The 23,368-nt window shown below is 32.2% G+C and overlaps 12 protein-coding genes and 6 pseudogenes across 18 annotated transcripts, besides 3 other annotated features; 4 read left to right on the top strand and 14 right to left on the bottom strand.

The window, feature by feature from the left end:
• Positions 1 to 1,207: 1,207 nt before the first annotated feature.
• TVAGG3_0771770 (ribonuclease H-like family) lies at positions 1,208 to 3,100 on the top strand (the record flags this gene model as incomplete). Its single annotated transcript, XM_051245988.1, has 1 exon — positions 1,208 to 3,100. A coding segment is annotated over one exon (1,893 nt), but the record flags the coding sequence as incomplete, so codon positions are not given.
• Positions 3,101 to 4,285: 1,185 nt separating this feature from the next.
• Positions 4,286 to 5,325: a mobile genetic element.
• A 1,831-nt stretch (positions 5,326 to 7,156) lies between these two features.
• Positions 7,157 to 7,372, bottom strand: TVAGG3_0771750 (uncharacterized protein; the record flags this gene model as incomplete). Its single annotated transcript, XM_001300136.1, has 1 exon — positions 7,157 to 7,372. The coding sequence occupies one exon, from the start codon at positions 7,370 to 7,372 to the stop codon at positions 7,157 to 7,159; it is 216 nt and encodes a 71-aa protein (XP_001300137.1).
• A 69-nt stretch (positions 7,373 to 7,441) lies between these two features.
• TVAGG3_0771740 (uncharacterized protein) lies at positions 7,442 to 8,026 on the top strand (the record flags this gene model as incomplete). The annotated part of the gene is made up of 1 exon (XM_051245987.1): positions 7,442 to 8,026. The coding sequence occupies one exon, from the start codon at positions 7,442 to 7,444 to the stop codon at positions 8,024 to 8,026; it is 585 nt and encodes a 194-aa protein (XP_051092574.1).
• A 480-nt stretch (positions 8,027 to 8,506) lies between these two features.
• Positions 8,507 to 9,877: a mobile genetic element.
• TVAGG3_0771730 (uncharacterized protein) lies at positions 9,107 to 9,756 on the top strand (the record flags this gene model as incomplete). Its single annotated transcript, XM_051245986.1, has 1 exon — positions 9,107 to 9,756. A coding segment is annotated over one exon (650 nt), but the record flags the coding sequence as incomplete, so codon positions are not given.
• Positions 9,878 to 11,273: 1,396 nt separating the features above from the next.
• Positions 11,274 to 23,368: part of a mobile genetic element that runs on past the window's edge.
• Positions 11,984 to 12,226, bottom strand: TVAGG3_0771710 (uncharacterized protein; the record flags this gene model as incomplete). Its single annotated transcript, XM_051245985.1, has 1 exon — positions 11,984 to 12,226. The coding sequence occupies one exon, from the start codon at positions 12,224 to 12,226 to the stop codon at positions 11,984 to 11,986; it is 243 nt and encodes an 80-aa protein (XP_051092572.1).
• Positions 12,275 to 12,694, bottom strand: TVAGG3_0771700 (repellent protein 1 family; the record flags this gene model as incomplete). The annotated part of the gene is made up of 1 exon (XM_051245984.1): positions 12,275 to 12,694. The coding sequence occupies one exon, from the start codon at positions 12,692 to 12,694 to the stop codon at positions 12,275 to 12,277; it is 420 nt and encodes a 139-aa protein (XP_051092571.1).
• On the bottom strand, positions 12,764 to 13,757 carry TVAGG3_0771690 (annotated as a pseudogene). Its single transcript has one exon. A coding segment is annotated over exon 1 (994 nt).
• On the bottom strand, positions 13,991 to 14,338 carry TVAGG3_0771680 (uncharacterized protein; the record flags this gene model as incomplete). Its single annotated transcript, XM_051245983.1, has 1 exon — positions 13,991 to 14,338. A coding segment is annotated over one exon (348 nt), but the record flags the coding sequence as incomplete, so codon positions are not given.
• Positions 14,369 to 14,793, bottom strand: TVAGG3_0771670 (annotated as a pseudogene). The gene has a single exon. A coding segment is annotated over exon 1 (425 nt).
• TVAGG3_0771660 (uncharacterized protein) lies at positions 15,130 to 15,987 on the top strand (the record flags this gene model as incomplete). Its single annotated transcript, XM_001300135.2, has 1 exon — positions 15,130 to 15,987. One exon carries the CDS (start codon positions 15,130 to 15,132, stop codon positions 15,985 to 15,987), a length of 858 nt encoding a protein of 285 aa, XP_001300136.2.
• TVAGG3_0771650 (organellar and viral DNA polymerase type B) lies at positions 16,109 to 16,684 on the bottom strand (the record flags this gene model as incomplete). The annotated part of the gene is made up of 1 exon (XM_001300134.1): positions 16,109 to 16,684. The coding sequence occupies one exon, from the start codon at positions 16,682 to 16,684 to the stop codon at positions 16,109 to 16,111; it is 576 nt and encodes a 191-aa protein (XP_001300135.1).
• Positions 16,744 to 17,713, bottom strand: TVAGG3_0771640 (organellar and viral DNA polymerase type B; the record flags this gene model as incomplete). The annotated part of the gene is made up of 1 exon (XM_051245982.1): positions 16,744 to 17,713. A coding segment is annotated over one exon (970 nt), but the record flags the coding sequence as incomplete, so codon positions are not given.
• On the bottom strand, positions 17,743 to 19,146 carry TVAGG3_0771630 (annotated as a pseudogene). The gene has a single exon. A coding segment is annotated over exon 1 (1,404 nt).
• On the bottom strand, positions 19,332 to 19,883 carry TVAGG3_0771620 (annotated as a pseudogene). Its single transcript has one exon. A coding segment is annotated over exon 1 (552 nt).
• On the bottom strand, positions 20,732 to 21,186 carry TVAGG3_0771610 (annotated as a pseudogene). Its single transcript has one exon. A coding segment is annotated over exon 1 (455 nt).
• Positions 21,201 to 21,555, bottom strand: TVAGG3_0771600 (annotated as a pseudogene). The gene has a single exon. A coding segment is annotated over exon 1 (355 nt).
• TVAGG3_0771590 (organellar and viral DNA polymerase type B) lies at positions 21,643 to 22,053 on the bottom strand (the record flags this gene model as incomplete). Its single annotated transcript, XM_051245981.1, has 1 exon — positions 21,643 to 22,053. One exon carries the CDS (start codon positions 22,051 to 22,053, stop codon positions 21,643 to 21,645), a length of 411 nt encoding a protein of 136 aa, XP_051092568.1.
• TVAGG3_0771580 (organellar and viral DNA polymerase type B) lies at positions 22,716 to 23,360 on the bottom strand (the record flags this gene model as incomplete). Its single annotated transcript, XM_051245980.1, has 1 exon — positions 22,716 to 23,360. The coding sequence occupies one exon, from the start codon at positions 23,358 to 23,360 to the stop codon at positions 22,716 to 22,718; it is 645 nt and encodes a 214-aa protein (XP_051092567.1).

Genomic DNA, 23,368 nt, shown 5'->3' with positions numbered 1-23,368 from the left:
TTGAAATAATGAAGTGATTACTTAAGCATTTTTATTCTCAATTTGTTTTGAATAAATTCAATTTTTTAATGCATAATTTTTAAAAATTCTCAAAGACACCTTAGATTTAGATACATTTATTATCAATTCAAAAATTTCAATATAGTTTTGGATGGGTAGCCCATCCCATATATTCAAATTTTCAATGATTTTGGGTTGGGATTCCCAGACTAGAATAATTTCTCATTATGGTTTGTAAAAATATATGTATATCTCATTATTACATCATTTAATATAAACTGCGGGACAAAATGTATACCTCACTTTTGAAATTGAGAGAAAGTTAACAAAATATTCAATGAGATTCTCACAATTTCATATCACATGGTAGTGATACATTTTGTCCCAGGTCTAAAAATCATTTTTATTGAATAAATAAAACTATAATATTAGATATCAGAAAACAAAAATTCTTTTTGAGAAGGTAAAAAGATTTTTGCGTCACTTTTCTCCTTCTCAAAAAATTTAATTTTAAAAAAGCTAAATTTGATATTTAACAGCATCTGCATCCTCGATGCCGCTTAAGTTTTTTATTAATAAGGAACTTTTCTTTTTTGATGATTGAAATTTGGCTCATTCGGGATGAACAAGCTATAGATCTGCAATTTTCCCAAATGAACGGGGTGGATAAGATCCCAGCCCTATCGTCATCCCAGTGTCAATTTTACAAAAAAATTCTTAATAAAAATTTTTATTAAAAAATTCTTATCTTTTTTCATTGAAATTTAAATAATAAAATAAATTTGGCTGTAAAAACCATCAATTATTATAATTCTTATCGAAACACATGTAGAAAAACACTTATCGTTTATACTCTTTCTATTTGAAACCTGTTTAGTTCAGTAATTAATAATAAAAATTGTGAAAATAGTGACTATTTAACTAAAAATATATTAAATGATGTAATAATGAGATATACATATATTTTTACGAATTATAATTAGAAATTATTTTGGTCTGGGAATCCCAACCCAAAATCATTGAAAATTTGAATATATGGGATGGGCTACCCATCCCAAAACTATATTGAAATTTTTGAATTGATAATAAATGTATCTATATCTAAGGTATATTAGAGAATTTTTAAAAATTATGCATTAAAAAATTGAATTTATTCAAAACAAATTGAGAATAAAAATGCTTAAGTAATCACTTCATTATTTCAACAATGATTGATGCAGTACCGACGTACTATAAAGACATTGAGGTCGGTACTAAGCATCAGTATCTTAGATATAAAAAACCAGGCGACAAGTACGGAAAATATTATGTTAAATGCAATGAACTAGTAAAGCGTCCTGACGGAACTATATGCCACTGTGCAATGGAAGAAATGCGTGAGGATCATTTCAAAAAATGGATCCAAAACAAACGGCACATATGCACACCAGGAGAAGTAGCATCACAACAAACAATCGATCAATACTATCAAAACGTCCCAGCAACAGGGCTTACACCTATATCGTTAGGGGATATCTATGAACAGCTTGCTACATTTACTGGAAGATTTAACTTGGCTCTGAATACCTTCTCAAGCCCAGAGTTTACAAAGCTAGTTAAAACCATTATAATGTATACTGCAGACTCGATGATATTGAAGTTCCCACAGTTACACAATGTTAACATCAATGTTGATAAACTAGCTTCTCAAATATACCAGCCTATTTCAACTGACAAACTAAGGCAAACAATGATACAAATTGCAAATTCAATCCATGTTGCAAAAGTTGATGAGTTTGCTAAGCTTGCCTGTACCTGTGTTGCCATTGATGAGGGGAAGACTCAGCAGTTTCACAATCTGGACTTCTCCCTCACAAATCCTCTGCAAAGCAAGCGGCCCTATCCTGTTGAGTCAATCCAAATGAATGGTGGAACATCTGAAGATTATATCCACTCGCTTACTCAAGGATTTAACAGAATCTTCATTAGAGATGTTAAGATCAGCAGTGTAGTTTGCGATGGCAATAAAGCGCAATTGAAATGTTTTCAGAAAGGATGGAATCAATCGTTCTACAACTCAAATGACCCAAGGTTATTCAAAATCTTGTTTATCCCGTGTTTATGCCACAGGATTCATAATTGTTATCAATATATGACAACAAAAGACGTAGCATTAGGAGCAATTGTGAAACATATCCACGAAATATCAGCTCTTTGTAGAATCCATGTTGAAGACATCGGAGCTCTCTGTCCAAAGCATGTATCCACCAGGTGGATCTATGATTATAATATTTGTATGTTTATTATCAAGTATCAAGACAAAATTTCAAGATATACGCGTATTGATATTGAAAACATCAAGTTCTTAAGAGACTGCTTGGCAATTCTCAAGAAGCTTATTTCCACGTTCGAATCAGATAAAACCAAGATATCTGATTGCTACGTATGGCTTTGCAAGGGTATTGAAGCACTCCAATACCTTTCCAGCAGCAACAACAATCCTTTTGCTGGAATCCTTTCAAGATCGTTGTTGAACTATACCCTTGGATCGGACTTTGGAGGTCTTTGGTGCTTAGCCTTCGCTTTTACACCGAAAGGTAGGTATTATTTCAACCAAAAATTCGTCCACGGAGCGCAGATCAACGAATCTCCGGCAATTAATTCATTTGATATTACAAACGTAACTTTCGTTAATCCAGTAGAAGACATTCAATCTATCTATATGGACTCTATCTTTGAAGAAGGTTCGACTGAAGTTTCTCTTGATATGGTTGAGGAGGGATCAATTCGTCAGGTAACTGCTACAATTGACCCTCCTATGCTTGATCTCGCAGATGTAACATCTAGTTCAAATCAGCCGGTTAACCATTTTGTTGCAGCTAGGCAGTATCTCAAAAGTATTTTGGAACAATTTCGTATTCCGGGTCAAACAATAACAGATATTATTACACTATTTAACACGTATATTAATAGTGATAATGATATCTTCTCTGATGATATGATTCAAGAACGTCAAGAATACGGTTGGGAAGAAATCTCTCATAGAGATGGCAATGTATCAATCTTTGCAGATATCGCCCTTCGTGTTATCTCCGCTTCACCTTCAGAAGCAACATGTGAGAGAACAATAAAAGACCAAAGATTGATACTAAATTTGAAAAGATTACGTTCTCACAAAATTTTATTAGATAGCCGAGAAATTTTAATGGCTACAAAATAAATATCTATATTTATTATTAAAAATTGTTTTATATTTTATCTGTTCAATATTTATCTCATATAAAAATTTGAAATACTTAATCAAAATTTCTATGTGTTTGTTTGAAAGAGATCGATAGCAATTCATATATCTTTTGAATTTGCTAATTGTGGTGATGGTACTATTATTATTAATTTTTTATTTTTATTTTTATTTTTTTATTTTTTTTTTTTGATAATATACTATTTAGATTTATACATTCATTCAATATTATGAAATAAATATTTTTAAATTGATCTGATTAATTTTCATTAAAGTTTATATTATCACCAAATAAATTTTCGAACCCTAAGAGTCATAGTTCAATGGTAAGAGTCATAGTATAATCGTAAAGTCCATTGGTTCGAATCAAGGGGATTTTCACACTTTTTTCTTTTTTAAAATTTCAGAGGTTTATTTTTAAGGTTCTCGCTGGCGACCCCCGTTCGTCAAAAAATTGATTTTTGCTGGCGACCCCCAATCACCATTTTTTTTCGACGAACGGGGGGTCGCCAGCGAGAACCTTAAAAAAACAGAATCACAAAAAGGTGACATTTTGGGTGTATCGTCTATCCCAGGGATAGAAAAATGACTTCACCTTGGATCTATAAACAAGCTGAAGCCCTAGCGGGCTTCAGCATTTTCTTCTTTGAAATGAGTCTGGTAGGGTAGGATGGCTCGGAAATAGGAGAATTGCGAAAATGGATATAAATCATCTGTAAAATCTGGAAATAGATGAAGGATAGGGGACTCTATCATTTGGCCAGATTAGTCTCGTTTCTACAAGGATCAACGAATTTCGTCGGGTTAAAAAGTTTGTTGAGTTAGGCTGCCATGAAAAAGTAAAAATAAACTTTTGAAAAAATTGTGAGATTGGCAAATTTGTTTCGAGTATTTAGATGCTGTTAAATTATAAAATTTAGCTTTTTTAATTAAATTTTATTTGAGAGAAAAAACATAACGCAAAATTTCTTTTTTACCTTCTCTAGAATAAAATATCCAATATGCAATTTATTGTATTCTCCAAGATTTTTAAGAGACTTCTTACGAAATTTGATAGTTGTTAAGGGTGCGCCCGGGAGGATCATGTAAACTTCAGAATTTAGAACCTTAATTTTTAAGCAATAACTTGGTACCTAAATAGGTAGGAAAACTCTAAAAATATCAAAAAATACAACTTGGCTCCATAATAATCCTGTCATGGTGGCTGTTTGTATCCCCTAGTATTTTCCTCTTGAATCTCTTTTTCTGTCGAAATTAAATTCAAATCTCAGAAGTAGAAGTGAATAATCGACTTATTACTGCTATTATACGAATAAATAAATTCATTATATTATTTTTATTTACATAATATCTGTTTGAAGTCCATAATTCTATAAATTTTTCTTCAAAAACATTACATTCTTGATAGTTTTGATACTGTTTAATAGGTTTTTGGCACCTTATTTAGTATTTACTACGTATAGACTCGATCTGAACTTAATTTTCGGAAATTTAAAATATTTATTATAAGTAAAATCTGATTTGAAATTTATATTTAACTACTCATATCTTGCATTATCCTGAGTAGCTTTTGTAAAAATTCATCAAAAAAGATTTTAACGTGCTTTAATTTTTATTTTTTAAAATAATGCATATTATTATATAACTAGCATATTTACAAATTTTAGTGCTTTCAAAAATTTAATCCTCCTCCTCTCAAATAAACGTTCATCCAGGTGGCCTGTTTTTTGCAAAAAATAAAATTTCATTTTTTATGCTTAAAAAGTCAGAATTTTTATTTGCTTCTGGGATATATGATGGCTATATCAGATGCCCATTCTTTTTGATACTCAACATTAAACATACAACTTAGCCGTTAAGGCTCTTCTGAAAATATTTTTTTTCCGAAAAATTTTCGAAAAAAATCAAAAAAATTAAAAATCCCCGAATCTGCAGGGATTTTAAAAAATTCTTTTTAGTAAAACTTAAGGATATTGTATCAGATATATTGGTATGGGCAAATTCAATTTTAATCCAATATTCATCGAGATATTAAGTTAACGAAGCTTTCAAAATTGAGAGGGTAATCCTCCTCCTCTCAAATAAACGTACATGCGGGTGCACCCTTAAGAACCACCATTTCGTAAAATGGTTTATTGAATATAAAATAATTCTGTAGTGATCTATTTTCATTATACTATTTTCAGTCAAATCCTCAAAAGTAAGATTTCAAATCTATTATTTACCTGAGAAACAGGATATTACATAATAAACTATAATCACGTAAGCTGAGAATATTATAGTTTCATTCAAAAGCATCTATTATACTTAAATTTGAAAAGTAGTAGGATAGGAAGGGTTGTGTGACTTTTTTTGTTACATCTATATATAGACGAAGGTATATTTTCACAGCCTCTATACATAGATGATATAAAATTTTTTCTTACGTTTTTTAAGTCATGAATTCGTAAGAAAGCGCGACATTATTAAATAAATTAGTAATAAATATTATACACTCAACCCATACATAATGAAATAAAAAAAAAATAAAAAAATTTTTAAAAAATAAACGCATTAAAAAATTAACATTAATTTTAAAATAATTTATTTTATCATCTTTTATAAAAGAAGCTATATATAGATGATGTCAGATATTCCGCGATTAATTAAACATTGTTTAAATCCTGAATGGATTAAACTTCAATTTAAAAATGAAGATTGTGAATTATTAAATGAATATGAAAGCCAAAATAAGCTAATGAGGTATAAATATAATGATAAAGAATATTTAATTTCATGGAATCAATGGAGTCATAATCAAAGACCCCATAAACGAGAAGAAGAAATTGAAAATAATGAAATGGAAATCATTGATGACATTAAAGAGGATGGAATTCCTAAATTTTGTAGAAAAACCTTTAGAACTAAGTTAGGAGCATATAAACGTAGAGTATTAAATCCTGAATATCTTAAACATCAATTTAAAAAGGAAGACTGTGAATTATTAAACGTTAATGAATATGAAAATGCTAAATCAAAACTGAGATATAAATATATTGGAAGTGATGAAAGGTGTAAAGATAAAGATAAAGTTTATTCAGTTTCATATAATAACTGGCACACGTTAGGGATAAGAAAACATTTAGGAGATTATGGTAAAAGTTCTGAATTCTTCAAATCTAGTATGTACGAGAGAGTAAAAGAAATTAGAAATAATTATTTTCATAAACTTTAAAAAGAAATTTGATGAGTTCAACATAGAACTTTAAGAAACTAATGATTATTTGAATTTATGAAATCAATAATTTGATTTATTCTTTCTTCAATCTCTTCTATTCTTTTTGTTAAATCATCAATTTTCATTAATGAGGTGATTCTTGATTGAGGAATAGATTTCAAACTAACCACTCCTTTTATTTTTGAAATTTTGAATCCATCAACTTTAAACATTTTATTCAATTTACATGTTGTCAATTCTTCAAATAATTTTTTATTATTAGCATAATAGTCATTAAATTCTTCAACAGATGAAAAAAATTTTATTTCAGTAATTGGTTTAACAACGTTTATTTTTTGTTGAACATTTATTTCTTCCTCCTCTGTTTCATTTATTTTTAAAATCGGCTTCATTTATCATTAAATAAAAATTAGAATATAAGTGATGAAATATATTTTTTAATTAATATTAAATCAGAAATGGCGGCAGGATTCTTTAAAAAATTATGGGATGGAATTAAGAAAGCTGCGGGTTGGGTTTATAAAAAGATTATTAAACCCGTTGCAAACTTTTTGGCACCAGTAGCGAAAACGGCAGGAACTATCATAGGTGGAGTATTAGGTACTAAAGCAGGTAATCCGGCGATGGGAGCACAAGCAGGTAACGCAGTTGGTGGAATTGCTGAAGGAATACTTAATAAAATAGGAGGTAGATAGTGGAAAAATAAATAAATATTATTTTTATCTTAGTATCGGTTGAAGTCTTTGATAAACTTTTTCTCCTTTATTTAATATTTCTCTTATTGGGGCAGCTTTTGGTGTTATTGATTCAGCAACGTCACTAATTGCTTCTTTATTCTTAAATATCCAATTTGCTCCCTTCTTCAATGTTTCCCAAACTTTATGCGCTCCTCTTTTTACTTTATCCCACAGTTTCTTAAATATACCTGCAGCCATAGTTGATTATTTCATTAAAATTAAAAATTCATTTTCATCTTTTAATTTTGATTTTTTATTTAATAATAAATGACGACTAACTATTTAGTGCCAAACACTAAACCGATTAATGGAAATGTATTTCATTCATTCGAAAAGATAAATGAAATATTCGCAAAGAATGACGGTAGAAGATATTATAGAGAACTTGAAAGTTCATGCTATGACTCTGATGCTCCATATTTTGATGATAAACAAACTCATTTAAGAATTACAAATCCGGCTCATGATGTGAACCAATTAGGTGACACATATATTAAACGCAAAGTTAAAGCAACTCTAGTTTCAAATAAAGCTTTCACATGTGATGCCGCTTTTAAATGCATGCGTTTATTCGTTGGTTACAAATCATCAAATCAAAGCTTTAAACAATTAGAAGTAGAAACCGAAAGAGGTGATGCTGGTTATCTTCAGATGGATTGCGCCCGTGAATCTTTCGCATTTGCAACATATAAACCAAAATCAGAAAGGAAAGTTAAAAAGTTTGTTCATTCGTTATATAATAATGTTCAAAAATATGATAACTCAGTATGTGGTAAATATATTGACCCTTCAGAAGTTTTCAAGAACGCAAATGAAGAAGTTAATGTCACTTTTGATATGATATTCCGGTAAATGATTTGTTAGCATTTCAGGCGTTCGATGATTATCCTAAATCATTTGGTGATATCATTCTTAAATATTATGTTTTCAGGGATACTTTAGTATTTTGTCAGGTTGACCCGTTAAGAGTTGCTGATTTACAAAATTACGTTTATGAAAAGATAACTGATGAAAATTATGAAAAGATTATGAAATCATGTTTATAAATATGATCGCAAATTCCAACAAATCGGACTTCCTGCCAAATTAATTACAAGCTTAGCCGCTACATCTGCTGACGCAACAGTTGATGACGTTATTATTTCATGCACAAAGATGGAAGTTTTAGAGGATAAATGCATTACACCAGGATATGGTTTAATTGAAGAATCAGTTAAAGCAATACCACGTTTATTCAGTAAGGAAGATCCATTCATGATTCCAGCTCAACATATTGACGTTCGTTCACTAAATGGAGGTTGCATCACTCCTGAAGGTATTAGCTCAGATTTCTCATACGCTCTTCATAATGTTACAGATGTTGTGTTAACATTTCCGAAGAATGCAATGCAAAGAACGGTTTTAGAAAATCCAATGCTTCGAGGTCTTCAGGTCACTATAGATTCCAGAAACTTCCCCGATCAAGCGATGACCACAGTGGGTGACATATTATTTACACGTATGCTTCAAGCTTCTGATTTAGATGGAGTGAATGAATGCACGGAAGAATACGAGGACTCATTAACTAGACCACTGAATGATGATAATGGCGTGCCATTAGCTAGAACATGGAAAGACCAAACTTCATTCTTATGCACTATTCCAGTTCAACGTGATGGAGCGGGTATATTCTTTGATGGATTAGAAACTTTCAACTCACAAGTTACAGTACAAGTGAAAGCTTATCCAATCATTCAGGGTGAAAATGACACTTACTGTTCAAAGGTGACAAATCCTCCTCAGGTTTGGTTTACTAGGACTACGTATTGGACATGGACACCGGACGAAGGTTTGAAATATCATCCAACAGGTACACCACCACAGTATAGAAGTTCATATGATGAAATATTGATGAATAGAAATGTTTAAAATTATAAATTTATTTTTGATTAAATGGATTTAAATTCATCCACCCCTTATGAAGAATTAGCGGGAGTATATAATACATACGTAGATGATATGATTAATGAAGCATTGAGTGATAATAGAAATGCTCTATCTAAGGAAAAATTAATGAAAATTCCATATTCTGAATGTTACTTAAATTCAATCACTGCAGCAATTGGTAAACAAAATAAAGGTAAAACATTAACGATATTAAAACAAATTATCATTATTGCTAACACTTCCCCCCATTCACATGTGTTAATTTATATCAACCGTTCAGGTTCACCTTCAGATGATACATTTGAATCTTTAAAGCATTTAATCAAAATTCCAATTATTTATTTATCACAAGAAGAAGCAGAAGATTATTTAAAAAACTTTTTAATGTATAAAGAATTATATAATACAATCAAGAAGCAAGGATTAGAGGATAAAATTATTGATAAACAACGGGATGAATTATTTGAAACACTTTCTATTTCAAATTTTGATAGAGAATTTTTGCATTCACTCATTTTTCTAGATGATGCAGTGAAATCAAAACTAATAACAAATGAGAAATCATATTTTAATCAGTTATTAACTCAATGTCGACACATTCAGTGTTCATTCTTCATGGCTGTTCAATACTTCAAAGCATTAAGCACAAACATTAAATCAAATCTATCAACCCTTTTCATTTTCAGTGGGTTTAGTCGTCAACAGTTGAACGTTATGCTTTATCAAGTGAATTTACCAATGAGCATTAATGAACTTTACACACAATATCAGCAATTAGGTGAACATGGAAAAATAATAGTTGATTTAAATAAAGGAAGTGTTAAATTTGATTAACTTTTTATAATTAATTTTTATTTTTTATTTATAATTAAACATGACAGAAATAGCAAATCTTCTACAGGTTCCATTAAAACAAGGGACAAACAAAAAGGGTACATATAATAGAACTATGAAAGTTCCTGATGGAATGAAAGAATTAGTTCATATTGTTGCTGGTCTTCAAAAAGATGTTAAACAAATGAGAAACGTTTTAACATTACCAGAAGCTCAAGCATATGCCAAACGTCATGGTCCAAATTGGGAAGCACACGAAGCAGACATTACGGGTCCAAATGGAAAACCTGATGGTATAAATGAAGTTTTCGTTACTGATGGTCAAGGTAATATTAAAGTCATAAATGGTTATAAATTAACTATGTCTGATTATCCTAAACGTAAAGTATATAATGAACGTTATCCTATGCAATTTGATGAAAATGGAAAAGCTGTTAAAAATACATTGGAGAAGGTGAAAATGGTCCAATTAATTCATACCGTCGTAATCCATATTCTTATTTCAATGAAGAATTAAATGCTATTGAAGAGGGACCGGATGGATTACCACGATATTCTAACCAGTTTGATGGTCAATATACAAATATTAGACCTGAAATTTCAGCTAAGAAATTCTTTAAAGTTGCTTTATTCGATCCAGTTTTCGCAAATGTTAAAGATGAACTTAAACAGCAATTCCAACCAATTATAGTAGCAAGAATTGCATCGGGTGCTTTATCTCAAGCATTCAAAGATTTAATTAAGAAACCATTATATCAGCAACGAGGTTTAACTTATGATTTAGTTAAGGAATCAGATAAAAGAAAATTTGAGAAATCAGATGATTATAAGAATGCAATTAATGAATATATTAGGTCTATTAATTACAATGAACCAGCTAAAAACCAACTTCAAGAACAAATACAGGGAATAATAGATTCAAAAGTTCCAGCAAAATAAAAGTTTAAATATATTTTTTTTATTCGATTATAAATGAGAAGACGTTTCACTAGTCAAAAGAACACTAACGCAAAAGCAGAGATTACGGTTGGTTATAACGTAAATGATGATAAATCACGAATTATTCAAAATGTTAAAGTTAATGTTAGCCCTGAATTAACAAGGTCAGCAACTCAACCAAATTTATTAACTCGTGACTTACCGAAGAATGAGGAGAATGAAGAAAACCATGAGAATGGAGACCCAATCATTTTATCTGAACCTGGTAAAGAACCTGTTGAAATTCCCACTTATCCAACATACCCCCCGCCTCTTTCATCAAACATCGAGAACCCATATAAAATAGACATTAATTCTGAATTAATGAAAATTTACCGTGATATAATAATTAATAATTATGAGTTAGTATACCTATCTTGGGTACGGCGGCACTGCGTTCCACCTTACCCAAGATAACAGTTTGACACTTTACAAAACCGCTAACGTATATTTTACAACACAAACGACAACACTAACTTAACCTTAAATATTTACAAAGCCGCCAACCACTTCACCTCACTAACATTTTCGCTAACGACTTCACTAATGAAAAAATAAACGTTCTCACTAACGTTCCCACTAATGTTCTCATTTACAAAAGTATTGCAACTCCTCCCATTGTTGTGCTTCACACAATAGTTCATATTCTTCAGTATCGCTGCTGTCACTCCAATCGTCAGAGTCAAAATCACTGTCAAAATAAATGTATGTAAGTTTTGACAAAGCTAATGAAACACGCTTACCGTTTGTATCTATTGCTTTTATATATCTCCCATTATGTTTGTTGTCGTAAACGCTCAAACTAACTTTACCCTTTCTCCCTCGTATCTGATAGAATGTATTTTCACGAGGAACGAAGAACAAATTCTTGAACTCATGACCGTTGTAGTTTGTTATCTCAATAGTTTTCGTCATTTATATAAAAATAAAATAAAAAATAAAATAAAAAATAAACTTAAAAATTAATGATATCACCACCCTCACACGTATGAAAACATAGCACAAAAATAAATTTAGGTGAGATCTCACCTCTTTTTTCACCTGTTTTTTCACCCTGTTGAATTCATTGCTTTATAACTCACTGTCGTCTGCTTTCTCCAACTCTTCTAACTTCTTCTTAAGTTCAGCAATGTTGTCCTCATGAAGTTTAATCTTTCTCAAAATTCCTTCTCTATCTAATGGTTGCTTTATCTTTCTAAACTGAACTCTACCATCCTTCATAGTATGAATGTAAAAACCTTCTGGAATAGTTCCTGATTTAATGTATTCTACCAAAAACTTTTGTTTCATTGCTTCAGTGACTTTAGTCGTCATTTCAATCAAATAAAAATTTTAATATTAAATAAAAATAACGTTATTTTTTCAGTAAGGAAACGCAGGAGTTTTACGATTTATTTGAGGAGTAGGTTCTGGTTTAAATGTTGGAGTCGGTTTAGGAGTTGACTTTTGAACAGGAGTTTGTACTTCCATAGGTTCAGGAGTCATTGAAGGTTTTGCTTGTGAAGGTGTTGGTTTTGGCGAAGGTGTTGGAGTTTGTTTAACTTCAGCTACTTCAGTATTATTTACAACATTTGCTTTATTTCTTTTCAACATCATAACTGCTCCTGCTGTAGCTAGCAAACCCAGTGGGAGACCATATCTTATATAAGAACTTGACCAAATGCTATTTTTGACAGGAGCTGGTGGAACACCTAACCTTGGTGAGACTGCTCTTTGCCATTGTGCAGCTCGTAAGAAATATTCAATAGGTGCTCCATAATCGTTTGGTAAAGTTTGTTTCATAGATGGTGAAGGTTCGCGAGAGCTTGATGAAGAACTCATTTATATGCTTTAAAAATAAACGTTCATCCTTTATTCCTCACTGTCGTCCGCGGCTAAGTTATAGTCATCTAATCTTATTATTGGGATTCCATTAGCACGCACCTGAATGGCAAAGCAACAATCCCTCATAAATCCAATAAGTGGCTTTGGTACGTTTTCAGTTGCTAGTTCAATAGGTCCTTTAACAGACAATTTGTATGTTATTGGAGCAGTAGATGTTTGACCTTGCTGGAAGCAAAAGTCCACTTCTGTTGGAAAACCACATAAGAAATGTGTGTTGTCATAGCTATCCCATTTATGTTCCACACTACCATCATCCACCAATGACCTCATAACATCTTCATTAAATCCAATCATATCATTGTTTGTATTGCAAGCGTTCGCAACCATTTCATAAAATACAGGTCCATATGATTTTTCAGGTTCTGCAGGCATATTTCCATAAGCTCCCATGGAAAGCTGAAGATATTTAAACTTAGGGTTCTCAAAATTAACATAATAGTTGTCTTTCTTTCTAAATAGTGCCCAAATACTTTTAACATTAATAGGCGTATAAGCTGCTGTAAATGTTGCACTTGAACTATCTGTATTCTTTGAGAATGAACCGTCCATAGGAATCCAATCCATAACTTTAACAGGAAAACATAAAGCCTCGTTTGTATAATGTTCTACAAGTTCTGTATAAATGTTAGGGTCTAAAGAGAATGACTTTGGATGAATGAAACATTCATTAAAATCCATCTTTGTTCGAAATAGTTGCTGGTTTACAGTTGTAATAGTAACTGTTCCACTAGCTTCTACTGCCTTCGTTATCATAGTGAATGGTTCATTCCATGGAACAAATTTATTTGTCGGTGGATTTGAATCTGAAGCAAATGCAACTTTAAGAGTTGGATTGAAAGCAATGATATCATTTACAGATATAGATGTGCATTGTAATGCGTCGCTACTGAACTTTACTTTAAGCTGAATGTTACCAGCAAATGCAGGAATAAATCGAATAGCTTCTAATGGAAGGAATCTTCTAACAGGAATTCTTAAACGAAGCTTAAAATCAAATGACTTTCCTGCTGTAATTGGACCACTAACAATTTGTCCTGTTCTGCATGTTCCCGAATGACTCCATACATCTTCATGTCGAGTCTTTGAGAAAACATCTACTTTCTTTATTTGTTCGGTAGTTTGTGAGTTTGAAGTTATATATGCTTCTTCTCTTGCGTTGTCTTGAGAATATACGATACGACCATTTGCAAGGATTTGATATCCAGCAACTGCATAGAAAGCGTCATCGAAACCAATCCAAAATCCTGGTGGGTTTGTTTTATTGGAACCTGAACCAATTTCTTTATCTGCAATAAATTGACCTTCCATTTTATACGTAATGAATGTATTGTAAAGGTCCAACATATTTTCACCAGGAGGTGAGAGATTGAATGTTACCCATGTGTTATCTTTAGCAGTTCCAGGTTGTGATGGAATCTTTGCGTCAGAATATTTTCTATTAGTGTCACCAATTTGAACTGCATTGTCTATGATATCGAAATATGAGCGAATCTGATGAATATGCTCTGCTGGAGTAAATTCGTTTAACTGTTCGTTCTGCATGTATTTACTTCGGATAAAAATATCTATTTACTTCATTATTCTCACTCTTCTTCTTGGCATTCGTGGTGGAAGTTGTTTCTTGACATTTTCAATGAACTGTACATTCTCTTTTGTCTCAACTTCTTTCACTGGCGGGTCAGGATTCTTTGACTCGGTTTGTTTTTCAATGAAATTCACGAACTTTGCAATAAGCTCTTGGTTCGTTATTGAAAGTACATCTGGCTTCTTTTCTTCTGGTTCTATTGGTGGCTCAGTTTGAACAGAAGGTTTTATATGGGCTTCGTGGACTTCACCCTTACCATACACCTTAATGTTGTCGCTTTCTGCATTCGCTAATGGAACCTTTCTTTTTCTTACGTATATTTTACCATCTTTACTCTGACTTACGTAATAGAAAGGATGTTGTATTCCTCTTGCGTCATTTAATATAATAGACTCTCGCTCTGATTTTGACAAGCTCATTTTACATCGGTTAAAGTTTTAATTTTGTTTTTTATCTGCAGTCAAATGACTCAGACAAGCCCTACGGACAAGACCCAGGGGTCATAGATGTTGAAGCATTGAAGAAAGAAATTCGTGAGCAAATTTTATCCGAACTGAAGGAACAAAAACAAGAACAAAAGCCAGAGAGACCAAAGAGAAAACTTAGTGAAAAACAACTTGCTGCATTAGCTGCTGGAAGACAAAAGAACCCACGTTTGCTGGCGAAGAAAGCTAGAGAAGAAGCTGAAGCAAAAGCTAAAGAAGCTGAAGCAAAGAAAGAGTAAATGGTTTATTTTTATCGGAACTAAATGTATAGACAAATACCTTTATCTGTTGCGTTCAGTAGTGAAAACTCTGACGTCAAAATAAAGGGGAACAGAGTAACGTTTAAGTTTCCAACAGACTGGATTGTGAACATAAATGAAGAGAAGTACATTGGCATAACAAATATGTATATAACACGTGCTTTCAGAAAGGTTGACTTTATACTTCAAGTCGAGATAGAAAATGACGAACAGTCTTTAAGCGCCCAAAACATTCACATATACAAATACTTTAAAGACGATACAACATTGCTACAATGTATGATTTCATTTAATGAGATGTTCGAGAAAAAGTTCAACATTGAAGTACAAACTTTACAGCCTTTACGTGAGTTTCTTGCACAACTGAAAGAAGAAGGTAGTCAGCCACAACTTATAGACTTTCATTATGAATTTAATGAAAATGAAGATGGAACACATGACTGTCAGTTTGTTGTATTCTCACCATTCAATGAAGTAGCTAAAAAGAAAAAAAATCCATTACGTATAAGATTTCAAATCTCTGAACCAAGTGATGATTTCAAGAATGTTTTCAATTATGATGCAATGCTTCCGAGGAAAAATGAATTTTCAAAGATTGTAACACCTGGCGTTTGGGATAGAAAGCAAGCTATTCTTTTCTCTAATATAGCCAAAGGCGTTGAAAATGAGTTCATTGGTCATACAAGAACTTCACCACTTCCTAACCCTAAATACTATAAATTAACTGGCTTCAATCGTGAGTTTTGGATAGACATGTTCTCCACTCATGACCATAACTGCCCAGTGTTCTTACCTCCAGACCATAAGGACTGTCTCTACATTGAAGCACAACTCTTAAACTCTACCATCGCAGTATTGTAAAATCTACGCTAGCTTTATTTTTATCACGAATGACCTCATTGCTGACAAAAATAAATGACCTCATTCATGACCTCATTATTTTTATCACGAATGGTCTCACTGCTGACAAAAATAAATGACCTCAGAACTTCAACTTACGAATAAAGCTTGTTTTAGTCGTTATTGAGAAGTTAAACTTTTCAGTAAAGCAAGGACTAGAAGACTTACATAAGTCAAATCCAATCTCTTGACCATCATGAAGTGCTTTGTAAAGTTTCATTAAACTGAACTCAGAGTCTTTGTCAAATTTTCCTTGCGGAACCATTAAACCTTTATCTTCATCATAGAAACACTGAACAGAGTCAGGAAACATTTCATTAGCGGTTAAAGCAATAACATCTTGCTTCACGCCTTTCATTCTGCAGTGAAATGCAACTTCATTTAAATCGTTAGTGAGTAAGTCTGTGTAGGTCTTCTTTCCACAAAATATTGACTTGTATGCTAAACTTTGTTTTCCAGGTGTTATTTCTGCGAAGTCACTATGAAACTGACCAAGGTTTTTACCAATGAGAACTCTTCCATAACGTTTCTCAAACTCTTCAGCTAAACGAGGGATATCTTCATTGTAGAGATGCATACTGTCGGTGTCGCTATAAAAGATGTCCATTCCTAAGTCCTCAGCAGTACAGAATACTTCACACATTATTCTCTTCGACATAGACAGAATGTTAACACCAAGTGGGCAAAAGTTAAAGTGTCTGCAAATGCTTTTGGTTAGCTTGAAAATAGTTTTATCTGAACCATCCAAACCTTCGAACTTCACTATATGGTTGTAGTTTCTTATAGCATATCTTATAGCATCTTTGTCATCTACTATGGTTATTTTTGACTCAATAGGAGATAGAATAGTTTTGCCATAAATACTGTTCAGAATGAGCTTTATATTTTCTTGCAAAGGATTTCCTTCTTTCTTATACTTTAACCTTAACTCAAACAACTTCTTTACTTCATCTCTTATTCTAATATCTCTGTTTCCATCGTAATAGTATCCTTGCAACACTTCACATTTGACACCTTGATATTTTATGAGGTCTTGTAATGTTATATGGTCAACATACATTAAACAGCAAGTGTTTGAACTTCTTGGAACGTTAAGTTCTGGATTTAGTTCAGGGTCGCAAACTATTAAATGAAAGTGTCTATGTATTCCAATCTCTGTTATCTTAATGAGAACAAAGAAGCCGGACATAAACTTTTCACCAATGGGTTCCTTTTGGTCGTCATCGAATAAATGTCTCATGAGATACTCTGTGCTTAACATCTCATCCTTCAATACTTTTGGAATTCCTTCTAAAGTATAAAGTCTCGCGATAGCTGAGGGATATAATGAAACAGCATCGAAGTCAGCAATGAGTTTCTTTTCGCTCTTTTGTTTCATGTTATCTGACAGCATACATCTTCCACCTTGAATGCATCTCGAAATAAATTCTCTTGGTTTATTTGAGAGGTCATAAAGATTTCCATTCGGGAAGTATACTCTGTTCTCAAATAATTTGTTAGCAATTGAACAAATACTAACGTAGTCATAAACGTTTAAATCAAACTCTTTCAATAAGTCATTGCGGAACTTTACAAAACCTTCTCTTAAAATTCTTACATCTTGTTTGCAGTAAAACGTGCTATATTTTTCTAAGTCGAAATGGTTTTCATCTATTCTGCAACCTTTGATGGAATCTATGTTTTTCATAAATGTATCTGCATCCTGGATAAACTTACATGCTTCAGAAATGACACCAGTTCTGTTGTCATTTGCTAACAAAGTACTGCTGTAGTAGTTATATGGAAATACTTCTTTCGGTCCTGTTTGTAAGTTAAACATAGCAGGAAATAGTTTAAGCTTCTTATTTATAACACTGTAAGAGTCTTTTATAATAATTGCCCTTCCTTTATATAAGCCAGTTATTTGCATTGTTCGTGAACCTTTAATGATGGGAGTTCCTTTCACTTCTGTCATGTGTCTTAAGATGAAGTTTATATCATAACTGAGGTTATGGAAATATATTAAACTCTTGTCAGGAAGTCGTTCCAAAAATTCTGTTGCACAGTTCTGACCCCAAATGCTTTCACTCACCGAACCATCTTCACTGTCATAACAGATGTTAAAAGCTTTATGAAAGCCGTCTGTGCTACACTCAAAGTCAGCAAAGAAAACGTGCTCAGGAATGAACTTGCACTTATTTTTATTTACTTCTTTTGACTCGGCTTTCTTCTTCAGTTGTACACAATACTTTGGAGCATATGTCAAATCTTTAAATGGTGCAAGGTTCTGTTTATATAAGTCAGTCGTATATGTGAAAAGTTCTCCATAAGAAATAGGTTCGAAATATTTGCACTCCCACAATGTTTTCATAACATCCCATAGCGGTGTAGTTCTATCCATGCGAACTACATATTTATCTTCTCTCTTTGTATAAATCTTCATCTGTTTCTCAATGTTCATTCCACCACAAGCTTTGAGAATTTCTATATAGTTGCGAATGAAATATGTTGTCATTGGTAATCTTTCATTTAGCATGTAGTGGTCTTCAACAAGAAGTAAGTCAATAGTTCGAACAGTTTCACATTCTTTTGGTATATACCTCTTTATTTCATTATGTCTTGAGTCATTGAAATAACCAATGGTAACATTAAATGCTATACCTGTTGCGTCAGAAATTTCTTGTACTTTACTTTGAGGAAAGTCTCTAACACGAATGACTTCTCTCATGTGGTCAATAGTTTCTTCATTTACTCCAGCCTGAATGCAAGCATAAACGAAACAATTGTCTTCTGTCATAAGTGTTGCAGTTCTTTTGTTCAGTTCATTGAAGATTTGGTAGCGTTCAAGATTTATAGGTAATGTGCAAAGATACTTCCAGAACTGACCGCTTCTCTTCTTATAAAACTTCTTTTCACCATTATCTTTCCAAAAGCTTTCTAAAGTGCTGGGTTTCCTGTTTGCTTAAGAGCTTCCAAAATGGCTTTCTGGTCATTTGTCAGTGTGCTTTCATCTCTATATGGTCTCTTTTTTGGTTTGCCTTTCTTTACATCTGACATCGTTAAGCCTTCATATTCTGTTAAATCATACATCTTTATTTCAGTAAGATTCTTTATGTTTGTCAAGAAGAAGTCATAGTGCATTTCAACAATACCTGCAGCATTTGCTTCTATCTCTGATATAAAGTTCTCCTTCAAGAGCTGATGTAGTAATGTTCCAATATTATTGAGGTTTAACGTAGAACATTCATACTTTCCACCAAGTTTATAACATACCATCCATCTCTGTTGTGAGTTTATTTTAATTTCTCTAAGAGTCTCATGAAAACCTTACCGAAATGTTTGTGTAAGTAGTCTCTGTTTGGTTCATCTAAAGCTTCGATGTTAAAGTCAATGAGTCTATTGCCTGTCTTCACATTCCTCTTCCTATTCTCTTCATCTTTCTTTAACCATCTCTCACCTTCTTTTGGTTTGTCGTCAATGGAACGAATGACATCGTTAGCTTTGCGAACTTGTTCTATAGCACTTTTAAACATCTCTCTTCTCTGTTGTTTCAGTGTGTCGTCTCTTCTTCTTGTTTCACCAACGTTTGCATTTGTTATGTCAAACATTTCTCTTCTTACTTCATGATACTGAACGTCTATGATATAAGTCAATAGCAACGTCATTTAAAGGAAATGCTCTTGCATGGACTTCGTCCTCGCCGCGTTGCGGCTTTATGAACTCATGAATTCTATCATAACTTATTTCACCATGTAGTCATTGAGGATGTCAGCGAGTGCCTTTTTGTTTGTTGCGTAATGCTTTGCAACATCTATGTTAGCTTCTGTAAGAAGTTGTTTTATTTCCGAGTGTTCTAACTTAGACAACTTCCGATACATCTTTAGTAGGAAATAAAAAAAATTTTTTGAAAAAATTAGATTAGATTTTTTAAGTTATTTTTCAAAATAATTTAATATTTTTATTTTAATGAAACACATGCAAGATTGCAAGTTCTTTTCATACAATGCTCTCGCTACTGCCATCAAGAATGAGTTCAATAATGCTTCAAACGTTAATGTTATCTTTAACAAGAAGTTTGTGAAAGAATCTAAGTTTGGTCAGTATGTCAGACCATTAGCTATCGTCATTGACCGCAAACGTATATACTTCACAAGAGTTAGCAGTAGTTTTGAAACAAAAGAGTTTCTTCGTGAATGTCAAAGATACTCATTATACTGTTATAAAGAACTCTAATATTGACTTCTTCAGTATTGTTTTAGATTTATCGCAGCAGAAAGAATATAAGAAAGGTGAAACAAATGTGAAATATTATCCTTCATCTCTGAAGACAATAACGAACAAAGATGTTATACAGAAATTCTTACCAAAGGTTGAAGAAGCTTCATTGACATTGACGAAGGAAGTGAAATGGTTGAAGAAATGACCCTGAAGCTATTTAAGCAAAAATATATTTTTGGTTAGTCTTCATATCGATATTTTACAACAATTCCCCAATGTATAAACTTTTCATACGCTTTTTCATAAGCTTTATATACCTTCAGAAATTTTGCATAATCTTTAGAAGCATTTAGATATTGTTTAAATGCTTTATATACCTTCAGAAATTTTGCATAATCTTTTACATGTTGTTCGTTCTCTTCTTCTGTCATGAGTTCCGAATATTCTAAATTCATGTTCTTTCATATGAGATAAAATTTTATAAAAAATAAAATTAGCTTAGATTTTTTTATTCTTCCTCTTTGAAGTTATCGAAATATTCTGTTATTTTTTCCTTCAGTAATGGTAAGTCTTCTTTGAATGTAAGTATTGTGCAACCTTTGATGTCATAGTGTGTTTGAGGAAGAGTACTTTTGACAATTTCCTTTATTTGCTCATTCGGTGTCATTGAAATCGGTAAGTTTTCACGATAGAACCAGTTTCTGTCAATTTGTAAATCTTAGCAAGGTCATAAAAGCTTTTGTTGTTTCTTCTGACTAAATGCAACATAACCATATCTCTGTCTTCTTCTTTCTCCAACTCTTCAGTATATATCATATACTTATAACTCTTTTCCTTTCCTTTTGGTACTGAACGCGGTATTCTTTTCTGTATGCTTTTGTCTTTGGATTCAATGACTTCATCTTTTGCTTGAAGTTTCTTTTCCATCTCTCCACGTTCTGCTTTATATAGTTCATCTAACATCATGAAAATATAACAAGCATAACGAGGTGAAGCCCACATTGCTACAGCATTTACTAAAAGTCTATGAACATAATATCCTTTCAAACCAGGAGCCAAATTCTTGCGATTTTCATACGGAATCTCTTCCCGGTTTTCCGAGGGAAGCAATCATATGAGGAAATTCTTCTAAAAGTTCTTTTGTCTGTTGGTTTTCAAACCAATGATATGCTTGCTTTGTAGAACGAAGAGCATTCATTATACTTTGCATTTGGTACATGTCATTTTGACTGAACGAATGAGACGTAACTGTTTGTTATACTGTATGTACTCGTATTCTTCATTTATGGCTTCATGAACGATAGCAGTTGTTGTGTTCTCTAATGTTGACATATCTGTCTTTACATACAAGATAAAAATTTTTGTTAGAAAAAAATTAGCGTTATTTTCTGACTTTCACAAAAGACAAAAATAAACGCTTTACATGTATTTTTCAGCAACTTCGTCAAATAATTTTATAGCTTTATCTATCTCATCTACTTCAAACGTTTCTTTACCTTTTATGGGAGCACCATACATTTTCTCAAACTTTTCAAGTAGTTCTGTTTCAGCAGCTCTCATATCATTAACGAACACAACTTTGACTCTATTGACTGTAGAGTCATATCTTTGAGTTATATTATATGTTCTTCCTATCTTATATCTTTTTGTATTGAAGTCCTTCGGTTTCTGAACGATGTAAAGTAAGCCTTCACTGCAACGTTCCATATCGAATGAACCATAAGTTATGAAGTTATATCCAACAACTGGGTCAATCCATAACAAAACTATTGGTATAAGACTTTTGTCGATGAGATATGCTGTAGTTCCATAGAATCTTACTGATATCATAAGCTCAGGATTTCTTGTCAAAATTTTCTGAGTTGAAGCATTTCTAACCCAGTGGTTTGTTTTCTTTTCAGATGGTGTCAGAATGTCTGACAAAGAATATTTGTTGTATTTCTTTGAGTATCTTACGTTTAAATCACCGATTCTAACCACTTTGGTGTCATTGTCTATCTTTCTAACTGTTTCAAACTCAATGTTTGTCATTTCTGTTCTTACATACAAAATAAAAAAATAAATAAAAATAAAACTAACTTTATTTTTTTCATCTTAAGGAAATTCATTATTTTTGTGTTGAATTCAGCAAAAATATATTTTAGGGTAGATGGTTAGATCTAACCTCATTTCTACCCTCATTTCTACCCCAGTTATTTTATAAACATTTTACATGATATACGTTATGAATTCGTGAGATTCTAAACAGTTTTGTAGCTTCTATTTCTTCTTTTAGTACATCGAATGTTTTAACAATGCCGAAGGTTTCTTTATATTTCTTCTTGACATCAGACAGAAGGAAATCTTCTGCTGTTGGATAGTTTTTGTTCAGAAATGCTAACATGTCCATTTTATCTTCTGCTGGTTTCTCTACTTCTTTCTTTAAGTCAGCATAGTCGTTTCTCATACGTTCTATCTCTTTGACGGAGTAGTTATATTTCCTCATTGCTGCTTTACATTTTGAACATTGTGGGGTTCATTTTTGCGTTATACATTGAAATTTGACCTGCTAGAACAACTAAGGCGTCAATGGTTTTCTTTAAATCTGAAGCAGTTGGTTTTATCTGTTCATTCCATACCTTACCTTCTCTATCTTTATCTCTTATCTGCCATACACATTCTGCAACTAATGAAACAAAGTTGTCGTATGTCTTAAACTCCCCAGATTTATATATGTCAGAGATGTTCTTATATACCATGTCGCAATCTTTGTCCATAACTTTATGGTTGCAATGATATCCTAGAAACTCATAGTTTACTTTACGTATGAACTTCTTTATTTCTACTGAGTCAGTTGGTTTTACTTCTATTTCATCGAATTCATGAATAGTGAGCTTTTGTTGTTGGATTTCAGGCAATTTGGGTAAATGGTCAATAATGTCCTGCATGACATAAAGATATTCTTCATTTTCTTCATTCTGTGCGGTACAGTCTAAATTACTTGTTAAAAGTTCTTGCTTTATCTTCTGGATTTTTGTTTCAAAAGTATATGAAGAAGGAATAAAGCTTTTCATCTCTACTAACATAGATGTTGGATTCATGACTAACGAGTTTGGTGAGGTTGTTTGAATTGTTGTTGTGCCGATTGTTGAAATCATATCTTTTA

Source organism: Trichomonas vaginalis, chromosome III, assembly GCF_026262505.1.
Source record: "Trichomonas vaginalis G3 chromosome III, whole genome shotgun sequence".
Taxonomy (NCBI): Eukaryota; Parabasalia; order Trichomonadida; family Trichomonadidae; genus Trichomonas; species Trichomonas vaginalis.
The sequence above is the reverse complement of the archived record's forward strand: the minus strand, read 5'-3'. Positions and strand labels throughout refer to the sequence as shown.